This window comes from Helicoverpa zea, chromosome 14 (assembly GCF_022581195.2).
Source record: "Helicoverpa zea isolate HzStark_Cry1AcR chromosome 14, ilHelZeax1.1, whole genome shotgun sequence".
NCBI classification, from domain to species: Eukaryota; Metazoa; Arthropoda; class Insecta; order Lepidoptera; family Noctuidae; genus Helicoverpa; species Helicoverpa zea.
The window spans coordinates 394,417-404,462 of NC_061465.1; the positions used below are offsets into that span (position 1 = coordinate 394,417).

The window sequence follows — 10,046 nt, forward strand, 5'->3', positions numbered from 1 at the left end:
ATTTGAATAATAAATAAACCAGGTTATAGCGTTATATAGCTTCTCTTTTGTTTTCTATTCCTTTCATTTAAAGTATAGCAATAACTGTTTCACGTGTGATAAACAATGGGAAAAACATCAGGCGCTAGGAAAATGTTACCTTGAAATTCTTCAGTTTACGACTTTTACGTCAGAGTATTATGAATAATAAGATGAGCCACGTTTATACTATGCACTATCTGAGGTAATATTTACACTTACAGAATCATTCTAATGGCAGGAATTTATGTTATAATATAATAAAGAAAATGGAAACAAACATTGCCAAAGAAAACTGTATCGTTAATCTGAAACTGTCAAAATGGGATTATAACAATAAAAAAAGGACTTACTGAGTAAACGTATCCAATTATCAAAGTTCCCGTGTGTAGAGTGGCGCAGTAGCAGCATTTATCGATCATGGGCACACCCATCTCTGTTTAGCGTAACGAGTTTTGGAGATTTATTTATAAACCATCCGTGTGGCTATTACTGGCTATTATGAATGTTAGCGATCACGTTCGCTCGGCGTCAAGGGTGCCTTATCACTATAATGTTGTTGTATCGCGGCCATGATTTCGCGACTGATAACGATGCATCGCGGTACTACTGTTGCCGGTTGCGTACCTGATTCGATATCTCGCATTGTCCAATTTGTACTAATTATTGTTGAGTTGAGCGATTATCGATAAGTTTTAGGGTGTTCGCAATCGTTTCCGTGCTCTTCCGATGTCACAACCTATAGAAGTGTTTTCTAAAGTCCGGATCAAGTTAGGTACTGTCTTAAATAAAACGTAAATTAATAAATCTTCAGCTTTGTTTAACAATTTATCTCATGCGTAATATAAAACAAAAAACAAAAGGTCGCGGGAAGCACCTACGTAATTGCAGTTTAATGACTATTTTATCACTGATGACCAAAGCAACCAAAGTGTTCTGTTATCGGCAGCATACCAGATAAGCAATTAGAGTACCTGAATGTTGAATATTTGTATTTGACTGCCACAGAATGTGTGAAATACACAAGACTAGTCTTAAACCACATCTCCAAGAAAAACTTCCGAAACCCAAATAAATTTTAAGTGTCCTTCTCCGGCCTTCGCAGAGTGTTAACAATACGACAGACGTACTCGTAGACTTACAACATACAGATTTTTTATCGATAACAGAATCAATCTACAAGAAAATACATCTCGATAACCAGTACTACTACATAGTGCATGACACATTACTCGGATTCGTCAAAACGAGTGCAGTTGCATGCAATTCCTGAGTTCCGTTTTACCTAGAGACCCACTTGTAAACTGACGATTTGTGTGACTTCCTTATTAAGGAGTAGCGCTGCAGTAATTCGTGGTGTCGGCTGTCAGAACCCTTGCATCCTCACTCTTGTGTCAGACGTCACAAGTTATGCAACCAGTAGACGTAGCAACCTTAACCTGTGCTAGGCATGACCTTGCTGATATGATGAGTAAACACTAACAAACTGCTAAGATGAATAAAGCGAGATTTTCTTTGTAAATCTTATAAGATTTACTTCCTCGTCATCTTCACAATCCTTTATGTATGTCCTTCTTCGGATGTAGGACCCCTCTAAGTATATAGATACCTACTTATTTTTATGTCTGCATAATTCTTGCTACTTCTGTGCATTAGGATAAATGTTTAAATAATTATTTTAGACCGGCGCTTGTGAGTCAGTAAGTATACAGTAACCTTACGTTATGTACCTGTGCTTATCTCACTAGCTGAATTCTGTAGGGAGAGCGCTCGAGTTTTTGTTTAGTGAAAAGGAACCTTAAGATGTTAATTCATATACGAAGCACAGTTATCTAATTAAATATGATAGGCAGGTGAAATTGCGACTACTCACATATCTATTTCGGCAAGACACCTTACTAATAGTTGAAAAATCTATGCAAGAATTCAGCATAACACTAAAATTCCCCAAAAAGTGCAAACTCACATTTCAACGTAAATTCCATTTACAACTTAACATTTATAGTATGTGCAAAGATTAACACACTACTCATAATTGGTCCTCACACCCTACGCGGCAGATAGTGCGAGTTAAGGGAATCTAATCAGTTCGCGAGTACGAGCGGCGCCGGCCACACGACACGGACAATTGTCACTTAATTATAATATTAACTCGATTAATTAGTAAACAAACATGTGTCTGGATGTGGACAACTGTTGCTGCTGCTTCAGCCTCGAGCTGGGAACCAAGATCATCGGCATAGTGTACACAGTTAGTATCCAAGTGTGAAGTTAAACTAGCATTACTTGCTGGTTAAGTGATATAAATCAGTGTTTATGTTTCTTATGAAGGAATCTTTCATTGGAAGTTGGTGTCTGCTATATTTTTATCCATAAAGATTTCTTGGACGATATATTGGTACCTCAATGGATACGGTATGAAGGTTTACTTGTTTGTGTTGTCCAAGTTATATGTAGACTTGCAGACTATTTAAAGCAATGATTGCATAGATATGTGTAATTCAGTCATTATCTAGAACTAATTATGCTAAGTGCGACTAAAATTAGACGTGATTAATTAACAACTTGACGTTTGTAAATCTAAAATACAATAGTTTTCTTTTGTTTTTTAATGCTCCAGTTTTATTCGTGAAACTAGCGTTCGTCCGCGACCTCGTCCACGTGCTACTGTCTAAAATCCTCCGATTTTGAAATATTCTTCATCGGTGCTCCGCTCCTATTGGTCTTAGCGTGATCATATGTAGCCTTTCTCGATAACTGGACTATCTAACATTGAAAAAAAAGTACTAATCGTTTCAGTACCTCCTAAGATTAGCGAGCTCAAGCAAGCAAATAAATAATTAACTCTTCAACTTGATCATATTAGTATAGATCATGGCAAAGTCTTTATGCAGGGGTGCATCAGGGTGCATTAGGGTGCATCAATTCTGCATGCGGATAATCCACGTGAATACCAAAAAATATAATTATCGCACCTGATTTAACGCGCTAGCTACTTAGTGCATAAGCAGATAATTAAAAGTCATTTAAAAGTCGCTTCACAACAAAAGACTATAATTCTTTACTTCCTGAGTAAGTAGTAGAGGAAAAAATAATATCGATAAAATATTAACAATCGATACATACATAAGTTCTCGGAACATGAGTCAAGTACCGATTGGGAGTGAGTTTAACGCGAATACTGGAACCAGATAACAGTTATTGTTTGCGCAATTTTACAAGTTAACGGTATGCTATAAACAACAATACCTATATGAATCAATATTGTTACGTTATCGACAAACATATAAATAGTAAAACTCGAGGACATTCAAGTATTAAATGGTGGTACCCGTACACTGCGGACTAAACAGTCAGCGGTCAAACAACGCGATGATTGGAAAATATATTTTACTAGCTCGTGCCAGCGGTTTCACCCGCATCCCGTGGGAACCTCGGCACGAACCCGGATAAAAAGTAGCCTATAGCCTTCCTCGATAAATGGGCTACCTAATACTGAAAGAATTTTTCAAATCGGACCAGTGGTTCCTGAGATAAGCGCGTTCAAACAAACAAACAAACTCTTCAGCTTTATAATATTAGTAGTTTTCAGTCGATTTGATGCCGACTTAATATTTAATCGTTTTATATGCATTCTACCATTATTAATCTCCATAGTGATTTATCAGCCCCCAACTATCGGCCCACTAAAACTTTGCAGGGAGCTCTTAATGAGAAAATCGCAAACCTAAAGTACCTACTTGAATAGAGTTTTAACTTAAAGATTAATGGCAATAGCCAATCAGATAGAACATGACCATTTGAAACAGCCATTAGTGTAAAATAACTACATATCACCAGTACGATCGTAAACATGACCAAATATGGCGTTCATCTAGATATAAGATGTCCTTTATAACTTCCTCAATTATATTAAGTGCTGATCTCACACTTTCTATTAACTGCGTAAGACGATAATTAGATCATAAAATAACGTGATATGAAGTTAATTGCGTCCTAAGTCTTAGGTTAATCATTCTAATTGGTATTCGATTCTTTCACTGATTCTCTCATTACTAGAGCTCGAATTCCGTCAGACAACTGATCATGTAAATATTTATTTATTTTTCTCTGTTAAATCATAATAGCAATTCAATTCAAATTCTTTCAGTGAGCCATTTTCAAGCAAACAAATTCTTCAGTAACTTCATGAAATAATCGTTTTTATTTACGCTATTTAATAACAACAGACACACAGACAGACAATTGATTCATCAGCAATGAATTTCATACCTAAGTGTGAAAATAATATAGGTAGTCAAGATTTTAAGTACCCATAAGGTGTAAGTGTGAAAGATAGCATTACTAAACTGTGCAGGAATAAATTGATTGTAGACACAAGCGTCTGATAAGCCACTAATTACAAACGTTATTACCCAGTGCATCACGTGTGCTACTTAGTAATAGCTAGTAATAAACCACAGTGTGATCGCTAGACCCTTAACCTTTAGCGAAGGTGATCTAGAAGGATCTAGCTTCTGGTTTGTGCGAGGTTAGTAGGATTGCAGGTTTTATTTTGATTTCATTCGTAGGTAGCGTAAAGAAAATATATTATTGATTACCTATCTATTTGATACCATTGCATTTGTGTTTGTTTGACGAAACAATGCTACTATGTAGCGTACTATGTAGCATTGTTTCGTCTTGTAAACAATGTATCCTGCTTGTGAGATATATTTAGGCTTTTTGGAAACATCTTTGAAATACAACGAGTCTGAAAAATGTAGTAAATATGTATCGTTTTTTGAAAAACTACTCTTACTTTACCTGAACTTAATGCAAAACGTCGAATGACGAATCGTAATTTCAAATCATTATATAGGAAATGATGGCATTTCCTTTGATATAAACCCAACATCTTTTTCCTTTTCTTATAGGACTCACTTGCGTTCTTAACGAAAAGGAATGTCCTAATGGAATGTGGTACTAAAGGCGTGACATAATGTTTGTTTACGTTTGTTTTCACAATGACCCATCGAGATCATTTACTTTACAAAGGAGAGCACTTCCTTATGATCTAATTCCAGCTCATATACTGGGTAAACTAAACTAAGTGCCATATGCTATCTTTTCTGACGTATATAACAAGAGGGAGATAAGAATGAAGTCAAAAAACTAATAAACGACTAACATTTTGACTCTGAACTTTGGTTTTTCAAGGTTTTAATGTGTCACTAATTTTAATTACGCTTTAAACAAAAAAAAACTGATACGCGTGCTATGTATTCTTACCAACTACTTAAAACTATTTTAATTTTACTTTAAGTCTATCTTTGATTACTCTGAGGCGTATAATATCACTTGACTTCGCCTTTGAACATCTGGCGGGCCAATACCTGTCGGGGGTGCGGAAGAATGCTTTGGCGATACCCGTGCCCTCGACAATAGGTAAGTAATAGAAGGCAACACTGGGTGGGTTTTTAGCCGGTAAGAGTCTGGCACACCCCCTCCACCGACCCCAGGTGGAGGGAAGTCTATGAGGATTTTCCCACTGCCAAAAAAAAATATGACTTGACTTTGTAATACTAACAGCCAGTTTCTTCATTAAAAGTTAAAGCCAAAGTTAAAGTCAAAGTAATGTCTAAAGTAAAAGTAACGGTCAAATTCAATTTTTCTATTAGTTTTGCTGTCACTTTAGCCTTGAAAATAATGAATTTGACCGTTACTTTTACTTTAGACATTACTTTAACTTTATCTTTTGATGAAGAAACTGGCCGTGAGTTACATCATTTATATCCTAAGAACGGCTAAACCGATTTGGCTGGAAATCAATAAGCCAGTACTTACCTTAGAACCAGGAGGCGAACATAAAATCCGTTTGAGTAGCAAACTTTCTAAGGGTAAACTATCTTGATATGGATTTTTACGCAAATATACACTCGCGAGCAAAAAATGGAATCACCCCTTGCGCTATACAAATACAACGATTGGGAAAGATACAATATTTACAGTAAATGTTTATGGTCTCGTTTGAATGCCTATACTTTTAGCTTTAAATTAAGGGTAGAAACAAAAAAAATCATTTGTACTGCTTAAAATAATGATTCAATCGATTACGTCATTGGTATTATTAACAGTAGGTATTTCATTTTAGCTGCATTTCATTGTCCTATGATTTTGTTTACCTTTAGTAAAGTGCCTACTGTAGAGTATAACTCATAGCTTCCTTTCCTATGGAGAAGAACGGGCAATAAAATCCGCATATTTTCATTATATAAAACATTCTGGTACCAACTGAACACAGCTCACGACTAGACATCAGACCCATTATCAATAAGTACTTTAATCCTTATCCAAACAAACAAACAAGCTACTATCTCATACAAACAGCTGAAGTGTCTACTAACCAGTCTTCTCTCACAGGCGCTGTCAGTATGCGCGGTGCTGATCTATGCGCCCCTCGCCGTGATGAGCGAGTCCCTCCCGCAGACCCGGCTCATCTTCTACGCGACCCTGGCTGTACTGGCCGTGGTGGAGATATTTATAGGCAGCCTGCTTATACATGGCGCTTTTAAGGTAAGGAATTTATGATTGTTGATTTAATTTTGTGATGTTATAGTTACAACTGTTTAACGGTGGATCGCCAAGTATAGAAAATACTTGGCGATTAGAGATTGCAGTTTGATGGAGCTAGTTCAAAATTCAATCTCTAATCGCACAGCAACGGATAGTTCGGTTATAGAAATCGATCGTAATTGGATTGAAATCAAAGTCAAGCTTAAGAAAAGGAAGTGGTGGTTTACCAGATAATCTGAAAGTTAAATTGTCCTTTAAACTGATCTGCTGAAATAAATATCAAAACATGATAACCTTATTAAGTTGGATTTAGCATTCTTACTTCATCAAATCTAATTAAAAATGAGTTTATCTACAAGATTGCATATCAGAAATAACTTGTACCTAACTAGAATATCAAAAGGAACTAATATTTTGCACAATCTTCATAATGTAGTAAGCATAGTGATTATAAGAAGGTGTGGCATTACGTTATCTCAAGTATTTGTAATCCTACGGCTGACGATGTTATTTGTTTGTATCGACACTATAGGTATTGTTCTATTTATTTACAGTAGTGTGAATGGCAAAGATTTATTTTCATGCCAGTTATACAAATCACTTTGTTTGGCTTGTTACTGAGTTTCTGGTCTAGTCTAGTAATTGCAAACAAAACTGCTTAAAAATTCGGTTGAGTTACAGAGATTCCTAATTCCCTTAGCACATCTCAATTATTATAGACGACATTTTGCTCGCATGCATGTACAGCTCAACCGAACATTTTTGTTTTTTGCTATATGAGAATTTCACTTTCGCAAAATCAACATTAGCTTTTCACTGACATTTTTTGAAACTTCAGATACCGGCTTGTGTCTGATGTCTTGCATAAAGGCCCTCCTCAATACCTTCCAAAAAATACCACATTCCACGAGCTGTTTATCTAAAGCCTTCACACATGTTTCCAGCGCAAGCCGCAGTTCACGTGGCCGTGGCTGGTGGTGGCGTGGTGGAAGGGGCTGGTGCTGCTGGTGCTGACGGTGGCCGGAATGGTGCTGCTCACCTTCAACAGAGACGTCGACACCATCACCGAAGCCAGTGCTGTTATATCCGTGTATTTTGTTTATTCAGGTGAGAGTTATGTGTGTTTGTCTGTATGTGTAGCTGGTGAGTTTGTTGGTGTGAATCCGTTTTTGCATTTTACAATAGGCAATCGTCATCAAAATGTTGATCATTCTTGAATGGTAATTAAAAGTAAATACTGGACATTGACTATCTTTTGGTCGCTGAACCACTTATTTTACATTTTCGATTACCTAATTCATGGATGATATACTCTTACGACTTATAACGCAGAAATGAATATGACATTTAGTAGGTATCATTGAATTCAATAATTGTTATGAATGTCATTGCTCTGTAGATAATGTGGATTCCCCGATTAAGCAGCTAACATTATTTTAAAATGTGATCGAATCGATCGATCGAATCGATCCTACACAATCAATTTATCATGCAAGTAAATTATGTCTTTCTAAAAAACTAACTATGTCTAGATATTTTAAAATGACATTAACTGATAAATGCATCCTAACTTGACCATAGAGCCGCATTTGAAAGAAAAAAATATGGACTATTCATATAGTAGACAATACAAGTTACCTACTACAGTCCCGTATACTGAAAGTCAAATGGACGGTAAGTCATGGTAAGACTCGTACACCTTCTTACGCTCCAGAGCGAGAAAAGTACCCACATGATGATATCCCATCCTTAAATCAGAGAAGTCTTGCTTACACTACATGATATTCAAACAAAAGTGTCTCCTCACCGCTTAGGAAAGGACCCAATTTTCTAAACATCTTTCACCATTGCTTAACCGCAATCATCCCAGGGCGTGACATACTAGTAGTTAGGTTGTACATTATTTTTTTGTGTACAACAATGTGCAGATAAGAAAGGGCGACCACAATTACAATAGAAATGCAGGCAGCGTCGCCATTTCACGCCAGTTTCGAACGCACCGAGCATAACCTCAAACAATGTCGGTACTTAACTATTGTTACGATAAGACACTTCTTGGTGTAAGTGTAGACGTGAGGTCAATGAACTTGTGTAAATTAAAGTGTAGATTAAGTCCAAAAGTTGAGATTTTGTAAGATTTCGTAAATTCCTCCCCAGTAATACCGACAGCGGTTTTCTTTTTTTTCCTGTGATGTAATTTTTTTTTCTGTGATGTTCAAAAAATGCAATGTCTTCTTCATAAGAATCGTATTACTATTTTCTTTTGAGTATTAGAAAAAGAGAGTTGAGTTTAAAAAGGCTCTCTTGACCAGTGTCTTAGTTAATTTATTTTCGCTTGTGCCTCTTATATCGTTCAAAATTTTGAGACAATGATAGCTTAACAGGCTATAGCACAATCGAATAACCAAATCCAAGGCAGATTTTTTATATTCTTAACAAATACAAAGGTATTTTCTTCATGACCTGAGTTCCTAATTATAACATTCGTAAAACGTATCATAAATATATCAGAATCTAAAGTATCATTTCTCTATTTTCAGCTCTCCTGCTATACTTCGCGGTGGTCGTGAACAGCAGAAGACAGGAGCTGGTGCTGGAGAACTACTGGGCGAACAAGCACATGCTGCGGCACGCGAAGACGCAGTACTACTATGTATAGAGACGATTCGAATATAGACTTATAGGCTTTAATGTTAACACTATTTATGTTTAATTAGTTATTAATTAAATTATATTTTTATAGGAAGCTTTTTGGTTTTTTATTTTTTTATTGAGAGTATTTGGGAGGAATATGCTTGAAATGATTGATGACAAGGATACTAAGATACTGGGAATAATATGGATAATACCTGTCTAGAAATAAATAAGCCTCCAGATGTTTGTTTACCTACGCAGTTTGAAGCAATAAGCTATCACAACGGTTACAATTCTGTGACTCTTTTCAGTAACAGTTTTTCATCTGTAGTGGTTCCTTTTAAAGCATTTTTTAAATTCAATGTCTTGGTTTTGTTCAGTGTCATAACTATTGTCTTTCCAAACTATACAAGCCACACAACCATTGCAATACTTAGTTAATTAAATTACTTTAGAAAGAGGCACTACATTAGAGGAATTGCGTACTCGCTTAATCTCCTCCTTCTAAATGAAGACGGTCTACTTAACCCTATCAGCAGCATCATCACCAGACAAAAGAACAAAGCTTCATTCAGTAACGTTACGTCAAAGTTGCGCAGACACGCGGGGGAACAATTAAACGTCGTGTGCGCGCCGCGCGGAAAATTGCGCGCTTTTCACCACAATGGCGCACACCAAGCAATATATTATAAATATAAGACGACGAGGGTGATGCGCAGAAAGTTGTGACATGTAGTGCGTGCAGTATGGTGAGTAAGTGCACATATATTATTATTTATATTTTTAGATAAATTTTGACGGTAAAATTTGCGACGATATTATTAAAAAGTAACCAAGTC

At 36.3% G+C, this 10,046-nt stretch overlaps 1 protein-coding gene across 1 annotated transcript; it reads left to right on the top strand.

Moving 5' to 3' along the window:
• Positions 1 to 736: 736 nt before the first annotated feature.
• LOC124636157 lies at positions 737 to 9,319 on the top strand. The gene is made up of 5 exons (XM_047172094.1): positions 737 to 749; positions 2,115 to 2,269; positions 6,421 to 6,573; positions 7,518 to 7,680; positions 9,114 to 9,319. Exons 2-5 carry the CDS (start codon positions 2,192 to 2,194, stop codon positions 9,230 to 9,232), a joined length of 513 nt encoding a protein of 170 aa, XP_047028050.1. The 5' UTR covers positions 737 to 749; positions 2,115 to 2,191; the 3' UTR covers positions 9,233 to 9,319.
• Positions 9,320 to 10,046: the final 727 nt, after the last annotated feature.

What these genes read in the sequence shown, in the direction of transcription:
- LOC124636157 (XM_047172094.1), top strand. Translation starts at nt 2,192, where the DNA reads ATGTGTCTGGATGTGGACAACTGTTGCTGCTGCTTCAGCCTCGAGCTG. An exon ending in TCATCGGCATAGTGTACACA is followed by an intron (nt 2,270 to 6,420) that starts GTTAGTATCCAA and finishes CTTCTCTCACAG; the next exon opens with GCGCTGTCAGTATGCGCGGT. An exon ending in CGTGTATTTTGTTTATTCAG is followed by an intron (nt 7,681 to 9,113) that starts GTGAGAGTTATG and finishes CTCTATTTTCAG; the next exon opens with CTCTCCTGCTATACTTCGCG.